This window comes from Centrocercus urophasianus, unplaced genomic scaffold (genome assembly GCF_019232065.1).
Source record: "Centrocercus urophasianus isolate 14NV4802_14NV808 unplaced genomic scaffold, USGS_Curo_1.0 seq_17, whole genome shotgun sequence".
Taxonomy (NCBI): Eukaryota; Metazoa; Chordata; class Aves; order Galliformes; family Phasianidae; genus Centrocercus; species Centrocercus urophasianus.
Genome location: NW_024884722.1, coordinates 3,944,943 through 3,962,444, shown reverse-complemented (window position 1 = coordinate 3,962,444; position 17,502 = coordinate 3,944,943). Strand labels below are relative to the sequence as shown.

Genomic DNA, 17,502 nt, shown 5'->3' with positions numbered 1-17,502 from the left:
TAATGCAATGACTTAACGTACATCACCGGCACGATCTTGATTTCATGGCCGTGGAACGCAGCCCGCTGCCGTCGGGCGCCCGGCAGCTGCCGCACCGTTCGTCACTCTCCACTTCCCGAACCGCCGCCGTCGCGACGACCGCCGCTCCGCCAGGGGGCGCTCTCGCCGCGCGCCCGCTCTCCCATTGCGCCTGCGCAGGGCCGCCCCCTCGGGGAAGCGGCGTCTGAGCGCAGTGCGGCGGCGATGGAGCGGGCGGACGGCGGGCGCGTGGTGCTGTGCGTGCTGTGCGGGCTGCCGGCCGCCGGCAAGTCTACGCTGGCCCGCGCTCTGCGCCGCCAACTGCCGCTCCGCCAGGGCTGGGATTGCGCGCTGCTCGTCTACGACGACCTCATCCCGGAGGAGGCCCGGGGGCGGGGCGAGCCTCCGGACGGGGAGCCCCCATTGGTCAGTGCCGCTCTCCTTCCCGCCTTCCCATTGGCCGCGTCGCTCGCCCGCCGTTGCCGGGCTGCGAGGCGCAAACCCCGCTCCTCGCTCCGCCCCGCAGGACTCCGCCTGGAAGCGGCGGCGGCGGGAAGTGCTGCGGCTCCTGGAGCGCTTCTTGCGGGAGCTGCGCTCCGGCTCACCCCCGCCCGGCCCCGCCCCGCCCGCCTGGGGCCGCTTCCTGAGCTGCTGCGCCGAGCAGGGGCCGCTCCCGGGGCGGGACGGAGGCGGTGCCGCGGTCCGCCCGCTGTGCGTCGTCCTGGATGACAACTTCTACTACCGCAGCATGCGATACGAGGTGTTCCAGCTGGCTCGCGAGTGTAATTCGTGCTCCGCTCCTCCTGCCGCACGCGGCCGGGCGTGGGTCGAGCGGGGCGTCCTGCTTCGTGTCGGCCGGTGGCAGCGGGGTGGCGCTGGGGGGATGGCAGGAGGGTTCGACCTTCCCGGCAGGGCAGCCTTTGCCGCCCGTCTACACGTGTACCGGTGCAGCGCACAGGCTCTGGTTGGTCGCAGAGCTGACGGTGGCTGCGTTGAAAAAACACTGTTTTGTAGGCGAGAGTTTGCTCTGTCAAACCGTGTTGTCGTGCCCTTTATACCTGTTGTAGTTTCCGTGGAAATAAACAGGAGGCGCTACTTTTGGAGCGAGCAGCATAGGAGCTGCTGGGTCTCACGCTGCCGTTCCCGGTGTGCCGCCCTCAGAACTGGGCTCCTTCATCCGGAGGATCAGCACTCTTGCACGGCCTCGTCCAGACAGCTGTCCATTGCATCCCTGCAGATTCCCTGGGCTTCTGCCAGCTCTTTCTGGAATGCCCCCTGGAGCTGTGCCTGCAGAGGAACAGCCTGCGGGGCAGCCCGGTGCCCGAGGGGACGATCTGCCGTATGGCACAGAGAATGGAGCTGCCAGAGCCTGAGAAGAACCCCTGGGAGCAGAACAGCCTCATCCTGAGCTGCTCTGCGTGCACCTCAGAGGAGCAGTGTGATGCCGGGCTGATGGAGGCTTTCCAGTGAGTTCTGTTTGCACATAGGGGCGGTTGAAGCTTGTCGTCGTTTCATATCATTAAGCTGTGAGAGTGGTGGAACTGCCACCTGTGGATGCCCCGTCCCTGGAGGTGTTCAAGGCCAGGTTGGATGGGGCCCTGGGCAGCCTGGTCTAGGATTAAATGTGGAGGTTGGTGGCCCTGCATGTGACAGAGGGTTGGAGCTTGATGATCCTTGAGGTCCCGTCCAATCCAAGACATTCTATGATCTGACTTCTCTATAACTATTATCTCACTGACTGTCTCATAAATTTAACTGGAAATGGGGGTTTTCTGTCATGAGCTATCATGACAAAATGAAAGATGCATTTCTGTTGAGACTGTTGGATTAATGCATTTCTCTAATCTTTGTTTCCTTAGCGTGCAGATAATTAATTTGCTGGGCGCTGCTTTGCAAAATCCCGTGAAGCAAAACAAGGAAGACACCGAGCAGAAGGTAGAGTGCTGTGTTTTAAAATCTATAGCTCTTTCAGATGATAGGGAATTAATTTCTTCTGGAATTGTGCTCACAACACCACAGTGACAAAAATTCAAAGAGTTCTATTGCGGTTCTGGGTGGCAAAAGCATGCACACGGAGGCTGATCTATTTGAAGAGGAGAAGGAGCAGACGTGCACTGCGCTGGGCACTGAGGTGGTGCTCACATTTCTCCCCGTTGGAGAATGAGTACTTCAAAGGCTGATCATAATGTGAACGAATTCTCATCTGTTTGCACGTTTCTCCCTGTCTGTTGGTCCTTTTGGATAGGAAGCAGATCGAGCGATCTGTGCAGCCAGTGCTGTCCATCAAGCTGATCAGACGTGCAGACGAATCATCTCTCAAACTATGAAGGAGGCAAAAGGTACGTGAGGCACAGCTGAGGTGGAGCACAGCCAAGGTGTTAGCTGGCACCGTGAGGTTAACCTGTGGAATCCCTTGGGATTAATTGGATTCCCAACCCTGCAGCTGTGACCAAGGCAGTGTCCTTCAGAAGCCTTGCCAGAATTATTGAACAACACGAGCCGAAGTTATGGTAAATGTTAGCTTCTAAAATGAGCATAACATGGCAACTTGAATTTTCTTTAAGATAAGAACGTGCTCCCAAGTGAGATGAAAAGCCTGGCAGAAGAACTCAACAAACTCAAGGCAGAACTTTTGGAAGATCTGCGGCATGGAAGTCATGTGGGAAACGAATCTGGCCAACAAAATCCCACTACTGACCCTGCTACCAGTATGCTTTCTTCATTCCAACTTGAGGCAACCAATATAGTTAATAAATACATTCTAAAGTAATAATACAGAGAATGTTGGGTTGCTTTGAAGAGTAAAGAGCGTTAAAAACGTAACGCTGCTTTAGCAGTACTGCTGAAGACACCTGAGAGTGACAGCTTCCTTCTCAGGGCTCAGCCACCTCTAACTCCTGCTCCTGGTTTATGGAACAGGGATGCTGTAGAGCACAGCAGCCTGGGAGGAATGCCTGGAAGTCATCAAGTTCCACTTCCCTCTTGCAGTGGGACCAACATCGGGCTGGCCTGGCTTTCCCAGAACCTCATCCAGCTGAGGTTTCAAAGAGCACCTTGAATGGCAGCCTGTTCAGCTCTGTTCCCAACAGGTAGCTGAGCATTTGCACAGCTCTTTTGTGCCTGACAGGGTGTAAAAGCAGTAAGTGAGATGGCATTTAGCACGTTGAGTGATAGGTTGACAATAAATGAACTGCAGCATCCAAAGTCAGGATACAGACAGTTGTGCTCCATTCAAGTGCTGTCTCAGTTTCCCAAGTCCAATTTTTAGGTCAGGCTCTTGGCCCCTCTACAGCAACACCATAAAGGAAAAGATTTGAAACACCTTAAATTGAGATTCAGAGCTGCAGGCACACATGAATGCAGGTTGGAATAACTTGGATGTCCAGAGGAGCTTAAAAGTTGGTGCTGCCTTCAAGGCTGTTAAAAGATAATCGTTTAGCCTCTGTGCATAGGGACATCCACCTTAGGGTGACGAAAGGCTTGATCTCACCTTCCATACCTTACCTAAAGCACACCTAGGCATGAGCAGCTCACCAGCTGATCCACGTGCAATTGAAAGATGAATCGCTGTAAGGCTTAATTAGAAAGTATTATTTTATTCTTACCTTACAAAAGCAAAGCTCCACAACATGAACTACACTAGATATAGTCGAGTTATTTCAGAATTAACCCTGTCTTCTGAGAACATCCACTACACAGTAAAATTTACTTTACAGTTCTAATGGATTTCATTTTTGCATACAAAATATGCTCTTTACATTGAAATACATATTATTAACAAAGCAGGTACTTAGAAGCACATACACAAAGATTGCTCAATGAAAAATGCTTCAGCAGGGTATATATTTTCCTGCACCAAAACATCCGTTTGCTGTAGATTCTCAAAGAAGTTGAAAATTAATAGAAAACTTGCCAGTGAAAACTTCTAAATTACATTCCCATCGTCCAAAGAAACAAAAAGCAAAGAAGCAAACCCCAAAAACATCCTGGAACAGAAATACAACAGATCATTTTGCTAGGAAACAGTGGCACGCACCTTTATGTTAAAATGCCAATTAAAGTTTGATGTCAAAATTAACTTTATCTAAACATTATATCTGTGACAAACCAACTATTACTACTCTCTGTTGGCTGTTTTACAGTTGGCTTAAGCATTAACTGAGATGATCTACCAAGATCTTCACGCTTGCTGGAATACCTCTCAAAGCACTGAGTCTGTATGAAGAGTGCTATAAATAATGCATGTTCAGATCATCAACAAATCTGTAAAATAAGCTATCACAATACAAACAAACAAAAGAAAACCATTAACTTAATGTTTTGCAACTACAGAAGTTACCAGAGTCAAGGTATGGGGGAAAAAATAGATCAGCTCGTTCCTAAACTTCCCTGTGAATATGAGGTCAGGTGCTCATCACCACCTTGCAATACAAAGGTTTTCATAAAGAAAAGCCAGTGCAGCCCATGGAGAAGCCAATGTGGAAAGGCTCACTAGCCAAGGTCTTGATCCCGTGGTTCCTTAAGGGAATCCCTTGCTGACTGAACGGGTAAGGCCTGCTTGTGCATGGCAACTGTCAGGATCGTCATCCATCTTCCAGAATTAGTTCTGTTCTTTAAATTATAGTAAACAATATGTACAACAAAACCAACAGGAAAACACGCCTTCCAAAGCTACTCAGTAGTCAGAAGGAGCTAGTTATAGTCAGGGAACTGTTTGGCACAACAGAACACAGCATTACATTGGGCCCCTTTCAGTGAGGTCACGCAGGCTCCCTCTTGCTACCAGCTGCTTCTCATAGCAACCTTACTGCTCTACCTGCAGTTACATGCAGGGCAATTATGGTTCAGAAGTCACTGCACTTGATAGGAAGTCCATACTGCTTATAGGCACTGCTGAAGAAACAATATAAAGAACAGAACACAACCACAGCAATCCCTCTGGTGTCAAAGACTGGAGCCACAAACCAAACTCAGCTGTTGTAACCTAGTAACTCACAGCTGGAGGGTATTCCTTACAGCAGTGCAAACCTGGAAGTCTCCTTGCAGCAGCCAGAGCCTAGCAATTAAAGCCTGCACCACGTATCAAAAGGTAAGAAAAAGATTAGTAATTGTAATGGTCTTTCATATTTGTGGTTCTAATAGTGTGTAATTTAGCCACCTCTGTGTGTCACCTCGGTACTGTTCTGTGACTGGCAAGGCCACGTCACACAGCCTGTACAGGAGCAATACCTTCCACGTGGATTCCAGTTCAGTCAACTTCACCATAGCCTTCAAAATACAAAAGGACACACAGGTGGGTGGCTCCAGGTCCTCTGCATGCAGTTCATGCAAAGAGCTGCTGTTTTGCTTCTGAAACTTTATAAAGTGAGAAAGGGACATCGGAGGATTATAATGAGTGCCATATGAAAAACGGAAATGATATTCTCAGTTATACCAACTCACTAAAACGCATTTGAAACCAAGCCTGAAACCAAAACAGTGGATGAATTGGGTAAGTGTATTCAGTTCCTAGATTTCTAATTCGTTCAAGTGAAAATCACCTCTGGTGCCAAAATTGTCAGGTTCTTTTTCCCTGCATATTCTTCTTAAACAGAAGTCCTTGTAAGCTTTAGCTCCCATGGCAATACAGATCTGAATAACCAAACAGTCACTGTTCAGATTGCTGACACTGATTTCCAGAACACAAAATCTTCCTACTTTTGACAAAACATTTTCTGCCATATGTTGCTGATAGGAAAGAGGGAATACATATAAAAGAAGCTTTAATTTGTCTCCAGTAAGACAAACTAAGATAAAAGTGCACGTCTAAGTATGGTAAAAGTAATGGTTCTTCAATTTCTGAAGCATTACAAATTCCTGTGTAACATATCAAGAGCTTTTATTAGTTCTACTAGGATGTTTCATATAAGTTCCTATTAAAGTGCCTGTCCATTAGTCTAGGTGCTTCTAAAGTAACATGTAAAGGATTAAATAAACATGTGCAATGGACTTCATGTACATCCTTGTGTACGTATGCTATTCATCACAATGAATTCAATGTAGCCAGCCAGTGCTTCATTGCCTGCCTACTACATGAATACTTAAAAAAACCCAACAAAACAAACCCGACCCCACCACAAACACACCCTCAGCTCTTCTCTGTACTTCCAGCACAACAAATGTTGGGGATGGATGCCAGACAAACTGACTTCCAAGTTAGCCAAAGCTTACAATAACGTGATTACACAGCTTTCAAACAGAAAGGCAACCTACCAGCTGTCGCCCGGCCCAAGATAAAACTGAGTATCAGATTCAGCTCATAGACCTCTCCTTTCCATTAGAACTTCCATCAGCCAGACAGAAGTCTAGTTGTGCAAATTTTAAAGATGTGTACAAATGGATTTAAGGCAGTTAACACTGATCTGTGCTAGTACTACAAGAATTGCCTCCTTTTAACATGGATACAATTTTGCTAAGTGTACTTTGCAGTTTCAAATAAGGTGTCAAGTTTATTCCTTCTTTTTATAGGCAGTGAATGATTGGCTCTTAACTTTATTTTCCTACCAGAGTTTCACTCACAATCATCTTTCATCTTCTAGTTTCATGGTGAATCTTAACAATAATAGTTAAATTAGTGTTTTGAGTTTGGGTTATTGTAAGCAAAAACATAATAATCTCATCAGATTAAAGTGAGCTTTAAAGTCAAATTCAATTTGTATGTGAAAGTTGCTTCTGTCTGTGTTTTAACCTTGATAGTAGCTGTTTTTAAGGATAAGTCTCCAAAGCAACCACATCTGTCCCTGCAGTAACCTTTCATAGTTTATGCCTAACATATTTTATCCTATCTAACAAATCTGATGACTGTATTCTACGTGTCAGGACACTCTGTTTCTGCATCTGTAATATTTATGGGGATTTTAAGAGCAAGCAACTGAAATTTCGCAACCAAAACATCTTAATAAATTCCAATTGTTATAATACTTTCAGTGGGTTGATTTCTCTTTTTTTTTTCTTCTTCTTTTTTCCCCTCCTTTTAAAGGCTACATATAAAACAACCACCACACCTTATACAAAATTTCCCTGGCAAGTTTCATGACAACACAGAAATAAATTTGCCTTCTTTGTCCAATAGTTCAACGCAAATTTTCCTTATGGGAATGTGCAAGCTTTCCTTCAGGAAGTATGAAAAATATATTGCAATATGTTAAAAAACTAAAAGAAAGCACGTTCTCAATGTTGGCTATGTTGACCTCTCGCAAAATGGCAAGCAAAGTCATACTTGTTTTTACACTTGCACCCACATATGTTGCACTGAAAAGGATTCTCAAACCCATGACATCCCATGTGAATGGTGTAAAGGATATTGTCCGCAAAATACATGTCACAGTGCTGGCAGTGATGCAGAAGCTGGGGGTCCTGAACAGGAAGGGTGGGAGCTGGAGTGCTTGGCTGGCTGTTACTTATGCTGGGAGTACTGGTGTGGGCGCTGCGCTCGCTGCTCGGCCCCGCCACCGGGCTGTAGTTCCTTTGGTTGTGTGCAGGCCGAGGATCCGGGCTGGTTGGAGATGAACTCTGAGCAATGCTTGCTGACACAGAGGAAACTACAGCGGGCGTAGCAGGCTGCTGCATCATGAAAGGCTTTTCGTCTTGGCAGGTAACAACATCAGGAGAGCATCCTCTCTCGTTTTGGTTTTCGGGTGGCAAGCTGGACAACTGTCCAGCTAACGTAGAGAGCTGGTTTAAAGGATTATCGACCATGAGGTCTTGTGGATCTCTTGGCAACCCACCGGTCTGGGATGACTTAGTCATATTCTCATAAGCTTCAGTCTGGATATTTGGGATTTCATGAGTGAAATCATTCAGGTAGTCTGGTTTGTGAACCACCATAGAAGGAGGGCTCAAATTAATTAACGCTCTTCTGCTGTACCCCAAGTTGCTGGTCTTCTTCTGCAGAACCCCCCACATTTTCTTGCTACTCAGGGAAGACCTCGTACCCTTGATAGGCACCATTTTATGTTTACGCCTCCGGTGGTGAGATAAGTTGCTTCTGTCACTGCAGCGGAAGGAACACAACTCACATTTGTATGGTTTCTCACCAGTATGTGATCGCATGTGAGCTTCCAGATGACGTTCGTAAGCGGACGCAAAGGGACACAAATGGCATCTGTGTGGCTTCTCACCTGGAAAATTAAAAAAGATACTGTGGCATCTCACAGGAAAAGTCTTTTCATGGAAACAGCTGTGTGCTGCTCACCAAAGGGCTCAAATTCAGCTTCAGAGTTGTTGCTAGTCTTGAGATTAGCTGGATGTTTGGTGGAATAGCAGAGTAAAGTTACACATGTCTGCCTCTCCTAAGTGAGTGAGCATCAGAAACAACGTGAGCACAACTAGCACAGCCAATAGCCTGAGAATTGCAGCAATGATGCCAAGAACCAAATGCAGTGATGTCCGTGCGGTGCTCTCGTTAGATCCAAAATCTACCTCCTCTCTAAAGCATGCAATCAGTTGGCTGCAGTAATGTCTCACTGTTCTTTTAACATCGAGGAAAGGCATTCTTTTGACATCTTCTGCACAATTCTCACTTTTAAACATCTTGGAATTATTATCCAAGTAACCCATGCACACATACATGTACTCGAGAACTGAATTTTCAAGAAGAATTCTGTGGCTAAAGAGTTACTGAAGAAAACTAAATCCAGCTAACCACCAGACAACTGCTCTCTCAGACATGGTAGTCAGGTACTGTCCTTTCTGACAGCTTGAACTTCATTCTTCTACTAGATGACATTTCCCACTAACGCTTCTGTAGTTGTGTTTTCAAACACAGCTCTTTGAAAGCTTTCAAACAACTCCATGTGTTACCTCTGTAACATCATACTGGGGTTCTCAATCCTCCTTTCACAGATTGATATCTTAGGAGTTTTTGCATTCCATGTGTGGATGGTTAGAAATGCCTTTGGTGTGATTTGATGCATGTCCAGGTGCTGACATGCCACATCCCTTACCTTCCACATGCTTACCTTCCTACCTAGAATGATATGCCAATTTCTAAACTGCTTTTGAGCAACTTCTGTTGCAAAATGTTTTGCAAACTGCAAAACAGAAGAGTGTGATCCTTCTCTTCAGCCTTTAAGTTCTTTTGAAGCATTCTCTATCGTTGTGAAAACAGGCCAACAGAACTGCTTTGTGGCTTTCAAAATCCATTATCTACAACAACAACAAAAACCAGATGTCTGAATGCAGTCAGGGCTACTGATAATGTGCAAGCACTGCACAGGACACACAAGGTGTCACATGACTAATAGTCACACAGCCCTTCCCATGGCAAAGTTAATGCAGTTCTTATTTCACTCTAAACTGGTGACACAGAAAAAGATCTGCATGTCGTGTTGCAAACCCTTAAACACAGCACAGCCAGTAAACCACTGACAGCACTGCTATTAAGACCCAGTATGAATTTTATTCAGAGTAAATTGCACTTAATAACAGTCGTATGGTCATGCCTGTGCCATAATTGCTTTGGTAGATACTTGCTGCACTTGCACATTATCCAGGACGCATCATCTGTTTGCTTACATCTCTCTGAGCTAAAGGTCAGCTCCCAGTTCCCTATTGCAATGCTGGCCCTCTCTGAGCTTTCATAGTCATGCAATCCATGTCTTAGCCCTTTGCCACACTTCCTCCCCATGCTTCTGAGCACAATAAAACAGAGGCCTTGGATCAAATTGCCTTTAAGTAGGACAGTTTCCTTGATCAAACGAGTCATGCATTTACTCTCCAGTTCTGGCAACATTTGCAAATGCACTGAGAACAGTCACCTGTCACATAAAGCTCTGCTCTTCCAGCATTTCCCAAAACTTGAAGACAGAGCAAAGATTTTATTTGAAACAAAGAAGGCATATGAAGAACTGATGGTTTTATGCGTTGTGGGCAACTTACCATCCTGAAGTTCAGGTCTGAGGTGATGCTGATAATATTACATGCTACAGCCATGAGAAACAAGTCTGAATGTTAGCCAAGGCACAAACCCTAAGTGTCACACTTCTCCCCAGAGAGGACCTTCCTGTTTGCAGATGGTACACAGTCCTCAGAAGGCTTGGTTTTGAATAATTACCAGTGGGTCAGAAATTTTGATGACGTTTCTCAGCACTTCAGCTTTCAAATGGAATTCATCTTGTTTTCGTATACTACAACTGTACTGAAAAGGTCATAATCTATAGCAGATATTGTTTTGCTAGCTCAAGCCACCAAATGACTTCTGTTCCATAAAGCAGCAGCAGGATAAGGCATTTGGAGAACACAAAAGAGCTGTTAAGAGCTAAGAGTATAGGAGAACACAGACAACTTTCTATAGTAAGGGAAGGAATACTGACACTGTACTGTTAGCCACGTTCTCACACTTGAAGAAGCAAAGCTTCATTTTTGTTTTGTGGTACAAGAAAGATTTACAACACTTGATATTAAGTAACAATACATTGTTCCAGCCATTCTCTTTGAGGCTCCCCATGCACACAAAGCCAAAGACATCTCAGGAATCAGCAAACAAACAATACCACCACCAACAACAACAACAAAAAAGCAGGTTATCTGCCGAGTAACTCAAAGAAATATCACACTGCTTGAAGATGACAGCTGCTCATATGCAAAACGTAACACTGAGTGCACACCACAGTGCCTCACTGTGAAGTACTGTAGAATATTTCATACCTGTATGAATTCTGATATGCTCTATCAGCCTTGCTGTTCCTTTGCTGGCATAGTTGCAGTAGCGACACTTCAATTTTCCATCAAATGTCCTTTCAAATCCATCCACTAACATTCCTGAGTTTTCATCCAGTGAAACTTCAACAGAAGGATGATCCAGCCCATTCTGATCACCTTCAGTCCCAGCTGTGAAGAATGCAACAGGCGTTTCAATAGACAATCTCTGAGATAACAGCTGTTGTGCTGTGAGATATGCCAAGTATCTCTGCTTCCATACGCCCTTGCTCATTAAACACACAGAACTATCAGAACAAACCCTAATAAAGATAAGGGTACACATACATCCTCTGTGATGTAAAAACTACTACTAGAAGTGCTTCCACATAATGGGAGTAGTGTGCATAATTATCCAGAATGTAGACTGTGCAGTCATTTCCCAGAATCCAAAATGCTGATAGGACTGAAGTTAGCTTACCTCCCTGAAGAGTCTCTGCTTCCTTGTCTCCACTAACAGATCCAGAAATCATATTCACATGGTGAGTCTGCTGTGTAAGGTATTCCTGAAAATCTTTTACAAAGTCCAAAGGTTCTGGCTTCTTTTCACCCATATTCCCTCTTTAAGTTTACAACCTCTTGTGCCTAGAAGGAAAAATATGTTCAAATCACAAGTTCCACTGCATTTAAAAGCATTCATAAAACCAAGCTTTTTAGAGTGAGGGACTATTTTTATCGTGTATCATGTCTAAATACATGAACTGACAACCACAATTTCAGGATCTTAATAATCAAGATCATTAAGTAAGTATTAGTATGAAAATCATCTGCAGAAACAGGAAGATAAGGACTACATAAGAGCAGGTGAAATGACATCATCAAAATCATCAAGAGACTGCAGGTCCCAGCTCGGCAACACAAGCAACTCCCATCACGACCTACCTCAGTTTAATTATTATTAACCATCTTGATGAGGGGATTGAGTGCACTATCAGTGAGTTTGCAGACTGCACCAAGTTGGGAGGGAGTGCTGATCTGCCTGAGGGGAGAAAGGCACTACAGAGGGACCTGGATAGACTGGATCGATGGGCCAAGGTTAACTGTGTGAATTTCAAAAGGGCCAAGTGTTGGGGCCTGCATTTTGGTGCAACAACCTGGGAAACCCTACAGGCTTGGGGAGGAGTGGCTGACAGAGGTCTGACAGAAAGGGACCTTGGTGTGCTGATGGACAGTACTGAGTATGAGCCCAGGTGGCCGAGAAGGCCAATGGCATCCTGGCTTGGATCAGGAATGCTGTGGTGGGCAGGACTAGGGAAGTAATCGGCACTGGTGAGGCCTCACCTCGAGTGCTGTGTTCAGTTTTGGGCACCTCAGTACAGAAAGGACATGGAGGTGCTGGAGCAGGTCCAAAGGTGGGCAACACGGCTGGTGAAGGGCTTGGAGAATATGGCCTATGGGGAGAGACAGGAGGGACTGGGGCTGTTCAGTTTGGGGAAAAAGAGGCTGAGGGGAGACCTTACTGCTGTCTTCCAATATCTGAAAGGTGCCTACAGTGAGAGTGGGGTTGGTCTCTTCTCACTGGTGACAGGACGAGGGGAAATGGCCTCAAGCTGCACCAGGGTAAGTTTAGGTTGGATATCAGGAAAAACTTCTTTACAGAAAGGGTTGTTAAGCACTGGAATGGGCTGCACAGGGAGGTGGTTGAGTCACCATCCCTGGATGTGTTTAAAAACCGTTTGGATGTGGTGCTCAGTGATTTAGCAAAGGGTTGCTAGAGTTAGGGTAGTGTGGTTAGGTTGTAGATGGACTGGATGATCTTTAAGATGTTTTCCAACCTGAGCAATTCTATGATTCTATGGGGTGGTTTACTCAGCACCTGGCCTGATGGCTGCTGATGGGTATCACCTGTCTCGAAGGGGGAAACGATCCTTGCCCAGGAGCTAGCAGGGCTTGTAGAGAGGGCTTTAAATATGAAGAGGGAATGCATTAAAACCAGGCCTGCTAAAGATGGGCCTAGAGGAGTGATAATGAGATTAGGGGTGAGGCAATGGGCTCAGCTGAAGTGCATCTACACCAGTGCATGCAGCACAGGCAACAAACAGGAGCTGGACGCCATTGTACAGCAGGCAAGCTATGACTGAGTTGCCATTACAGAAACGTGGTGGGATTGCTCCTGTGGCTGGAGTACTGGAATGAATGGCTACAAGCCCTTCAGAAAGGAAGTGCAAGGAAGGAGGTATGGTGGCATGGCTCTCTATGTTAGAGAGTGTTTTGATGTTATTGGGCTTGTGTCAGGGGCAGACATCCTGGTGGGGGTCTTTTAAAGATCACCTAACCAGGATGAAGAGACAGATGAGGTGCTCTATGAGCAGCTGGCAGAAGTTGTGTGATCACCAGCCCTTGTTCTCATGGGGAACTTCAATTTCCCTGATCTATGCTGGGAATACAACACAGCACAGAAGAAGCAGTCTGTTAAATTTTTAGAGTATATGGAAGATAACTTCTTTCTGCAGCTAGTGAGAGAGCCCACCAGGGGAGGTGCCCTGCTAGACCTGCTGTTCACAGAGAAGGTCTGGTAGGAGATGTGAAGGTTGGGAGCTGTCTTGGACACTGTGACCATGAAGTCTTAGAGTTCTCGATTCTTGGTGGAGCCACAGGAGGGGACAGCAAAACCTTGGGATTCCAGAGGGAAGATTTCAAATTGTTCAGACTAGTACAGAGGGTCCCTTGGGATTCAGTCTTGGTGGGTAAAGGGGTCCAGGAAGGCTGGTTGCTCCTCAAGAAAGAAGCCTTAAAGGCACAGGAACAGGCTATCTATCCCCCTGAGCCACAAGATGAGCCAGCAAGGAAGAAGACCGGTGTAGATGGACAGGGAGCTTTTCCTGAGACTCCAGGAGAAAAAGAGAATCTACCTCCTGTGGAAGAAGGGAGAAGCTGGCAGCTCACAGCATGGACAGGTACACGCTTTGCTGGGTAAGGAGCTGGCTGGAGGGCTGAGAGTGGTGCTGAATGGAGTCAAATCCAGTTGGTGACCAGTCACGAGTGGTATTTCCCAGAGGTCAGTGTTGAGGCCTGTCCTCTTCAATATCTTTACTGATGACCTGGATGAGGGCATTGAATGCACCCTCAGTAAGTTTGCAGATGACACCACCTTGGCAGAGTGTCAATCTGCCTGAGGTAGCAAGGCCCTACAGAGGGATCTGGACAGGCTGGATGGCTGAGCTGAAGCCAATGGGACAAGGTTCAAGAAGACAAAGTACCAGGTCCTTCACTTTAGCCACTGCAACCCTAGGCAGTGCTACAGGGTTGGGGCAGAGTGGCTGGAAGACCCTGTAGAAGAAATGGACCTAGGGGTATTGGTTGATGCTTGGCTGAACATGAGTCAGCAGTGTGCCCAGGTGGCCAAGAAGGCCCATGGCATCCTGGCTTGTATCTGAAATAGTGTTGCTAGCAGGAGCAGGAAAGCAATTGTCCCTCTGTACTCAGCACTGATGAGGCTGCAGCTCAAGTACTGTGCTCAGTTTTGGATCCCTCTCTGCAAGAAAGACATCCAGGAGAGTAGGGCAACTAGGCTGTGAGGGGGCTGGAGCACAGGCTTTATGAGGAGCAGCTGAAGGAGCTGGGATTGTTCAGCCAGCAGAAGAGCAGGCTCAAGGAAGATCTTACTGCTCTCTGTAACTACCTGAAGGGAGGTTGTAGTGAGCTGGGGGTAGGCCCCTTCTCTCATGTAACTGGTGATAGGACTAGAGGGAATGGCCTCAAGTTGCATCAGGGGAAGTTCAGGCTGGTCGTGAGGAAATACTACTTCTCTGAAAGAGTGGTCAGGTGCTGGAATGGGCTGCCAGGGGAGGTGGTGGAGTCACCAACTGGAGGTGTTCAAGGGATGTTTGGATGTTGTGTAGAGGGACGTGGTTTAGTGAGATCTATTGGTGATAGGTGGATGGTTGGACTGGATGATCTTGTAAGCCTTTTCCAACCTTGGTGATTCTATGACTCTATGCTCTATTTATTTTTTTTCCTAATGGATTGTACCTGAACTTTAGTTTCCTACTGAATAGGGAGCATGCCCAAAAATGTACTCCTGTTATGTCAGACAAAACAAAAAGCAGAGATACCCCACCTCCCTGAAAGGGAAAAAAAAAAATAAAGAGAAGGAAGAAATCCATTATTCTTCCCAACCTCTGTGAGTTGTAGGAAAGAAACTTGAAAAAATTGTATATGTTTTGGAGAACAAATTCTAATATTCTAGTGCTGTACACTTTATAAGAATTCAGCATTGCCAGTAAAAGCATTACAAAGTTTCATGTGCTTCATCTATCACACCAGAGGACAATTCTATGTACCTGATAGTTTGTTTCCAGGGAAGAAATGGTTCCAAAGAAACCAGAGATTGATAATTCTGCCATAGCATCTGTTCTGCTGTCTCATGTTGGGGAATGACTAGAGGATTAGCAAGGACAGAAAAAAGCCTTGGAGAAAGCAGTGTTTCTTTCATCTCAAAATCTTAGCTTCCTGTTCTGCAGTGGTCTTACTTCACTTATTTATTATGCACTGAAATAATAAAAATATTCACCAGAAGTCACTTGTCATGCTTTTTTTCTGGGACTGTAAGTGACAAATCTTTAAGGTGAATCTGTGAATACAGAAGTCAGGCTCAAGTGGAAAGAGGAAGATGGGCCTGTCACACTACTGTTCCTGCAGATTGTAATCAGCCTCATTTACTGCTACTTTTCCCATAAGAACATCACTTTTTTCCAGTAGTTACTACACAAAACACGAGGTAAGCTGTGAAAACTCAAGTTATGAATTCAAAACCATATTCAACAACAAACATCCTCCTGCCTCTTTAAAATTATTTGCAAGCATTAATTCACTTTTTGTATCCACATCACACCTATGTAACTGTTGTCATTAACACTGTTCAATTAGTTTTGACCATGTCGTCACATATTAATTTTGCATACCTTTTTTTTTTTGGATGTCACCAGCCTGATGTAAGCTTAGGTCAATTTGTGTTCCATTTGTTGGTGTCTCCTGCAATGAGAAAAAAAAAAACAAGGACATCAAGACAGGAATTATAGATATGAAAGGGGTATACAGGATGGTGTAGTACAGTGATGACCAGGCTTCCTTCTAGCAAGTCAAGAAATTAGACTGGGAAAATATGTTTTGGGGGGTTCTCCTTTCTCTATGTCACCAACTCAATTTGCAGATGCCCACCACTCTTTTTCATTTTAGCATAGATAAATTGCCACAATTTGACAACAACCCTCTACATCTGCATGCACAAAAGAACCTTATCTGACAGAGTCTGTTTTACAGCAGAGACACACCTCACAGCTCTCCCTTCCAGGGAAGAATGATAGTAGGTCAGACTACCGCATACTAGTAAATGCAACTTTAATTATTAGAACCTGAGCAGAGCAGCTCACATTTCATGTACTCGAATGAACTGAGCACATTGGGCACTTTCTCTGCTTTCCCTGTAAAGATTTTCACAGGTAACCACACCTTCTATAGCTCTGAGCAGAACATGGATTATTGGCTTACTACACAGTTGTTCCACATAGCATTGGTTGCAATGCTACATGCCAGGCTTGTGGTGGACAAAGCGCTGTAGGACACAAACCCTCTTCTCAGAATCACAGAACGGCCAGGGTTGGAAGGGACCTCAAGAATCACGAATCTCCAACCTGCTGCCACATGCAGGGCCACCAGCCTCCACATTTAATACCAGCCCAAGCTGCCCAGGGCCCCATCCAACCTGGCCTTGAACACCTCCACACGGAGGCATCCGCAGCCTCTCTGGGCAGCTGTTCCAGTACCTCCCCACTCTCATAGTAAAGAACTTCCCCCTGACATCCAACTTTAATCTTCCCTCCCTCAACTTCAAACCGTTTCCCTTTGTCCTGATGTTATCTACCCTTTCAAGAGTTACCCACACCTGTGTCCCAGTCTCTAGACATTAAATTTTCATCCAAGCAAAATACATTTCAGTGGAAGGCACAGAGCTTTGGGACACCACAGCTCCATCAGGTGCTCAGATCCCATCCCCTGACCTTGGGTGTCCGCATGATGGGGCAACACCACTTCTGGGGCCGCCTGAGCAGTGCCTCACCAACCTTACAGTGAACATTATATCCAGCCTGAATCTCCCCTTCTTTGGTCTGACACCATTTCCCCTAGGGGTGCTGCAGCAAACCTGCTGTCTGCGTATGGCACAGCCCTGTAGGCTGCTCCCAGCTCTCCCCCAGCCCTCAACCACACGACTCTGCCATGAGAAACCATTCAGACGCCACAAAATCATAAGTAAATTGTATTTAGTTAAAAAAACAAAAAGCACCAACACATCAGACTTCAGGAATTGCGGCTGTAGAAGAACAGCGTGACAGGACTAACAGCACACATCCGCGTCCCACTTACTTTTAAGGAATCAGAAAGGAAAAGGAAAAAAAAAAAAGGGGTGTGGCAGAAGAGCCGCCTGTTACAACCTCATCTTCTCCCGTATAAAACGAACGAGGCAGAAGGCCCCAAGCTGGCAGCTTTCACAGAGCGCGAGAGAGTGGGGCTCCATCTCCGCAGCACCACCGTCTCAGCGCCAAACGGCCCGGGACGCGTCCGCCTCAACCGCCGCCTGCCCCGCGTGAGGTGGCCACGCCGCTTCACCCCTCAGCCCGCCTCTCAGCCGCGCGGCTCGGCGTTCGGCGAGCGGCCCGGCGGGAGCCCGCCTCACGGCCGCGGAGCCGGCAGCCCCTACTCACCGCCGCCGCCCCGCGCCGCGGCCGCCCCCTTCCGCCGCCGCCGCCA

The 17,502-nt window shown here is 46.3% G+C and overlaps 2 protein-coding genes across 5 annotated transcripts; one reads left to right on the top strand and one right to left on the bottom strand.

Moving 5' to 3' along the window:
• Positions 1-243: 243 nt before the first annotated feature.
• Positions 244-6,978, top strand: PSTK (phosphoseryl-tRNA kinase). Its single transcript, XM_042818312.1, is given in 8 exon segments — positions 244-444; positions 545-800; positions 1,086-1,190; positions 1,193-1,484; positions 1,878-1,953; positions 2,264-2,357; positions 2,583-2,747; positions 2,853-6,978. Coding segments are annotated over 8 exon segments (1,413 nt in total). The 3' UTR covers positions 3,077-6,978.
• IKZF5 (IKAROS family zinc finger 5) lies at positions 3,595-17,497 on the bottom strand. Of its 4 annotated transcripts, none has more exons than XM_042818308.1 (5): positions 17,457-17,497; positions 15,660-15,729; positions 11,177-11,340; positions 10,705-10,887; positions 3,595-8,177 (listed from the first exon to the last, which is right to left on the bottom strand). In XM_042818308.1, exons 3-5 carry the CDS (start codon positions 11,307-11,309, stop codon positions 7,228-7,230), a joined length of 1,266 nt encoding a protein of 421 aa, XP_042674242.1. In that variant the 5' UTR covers positions 11,310-11,340; positions 15,660-15,729; positions 17,457-17,497; the 3' UTR covers positions 3,595-7,227. The 4 variants fall into 4 exon arrangements, with proteins under 4 accessions (XP_042674242.1, XP_042674241.1, XP_042674244.1 ...); XM_042818307.1 differs by lacking the exon at positions 17,457-17,497 and adding an exon at positions 17,187-17,313; XM_042818310.1 differs by lacking the exon at positions 17,457-17,497 and adding an exon at positions 17,187-17,313 and having other exon boundaries at positions 11,177-11,343; positions 15,661-15,729.
• Positions 17,498-17,502: the final 5 nt, after the last annotated feature.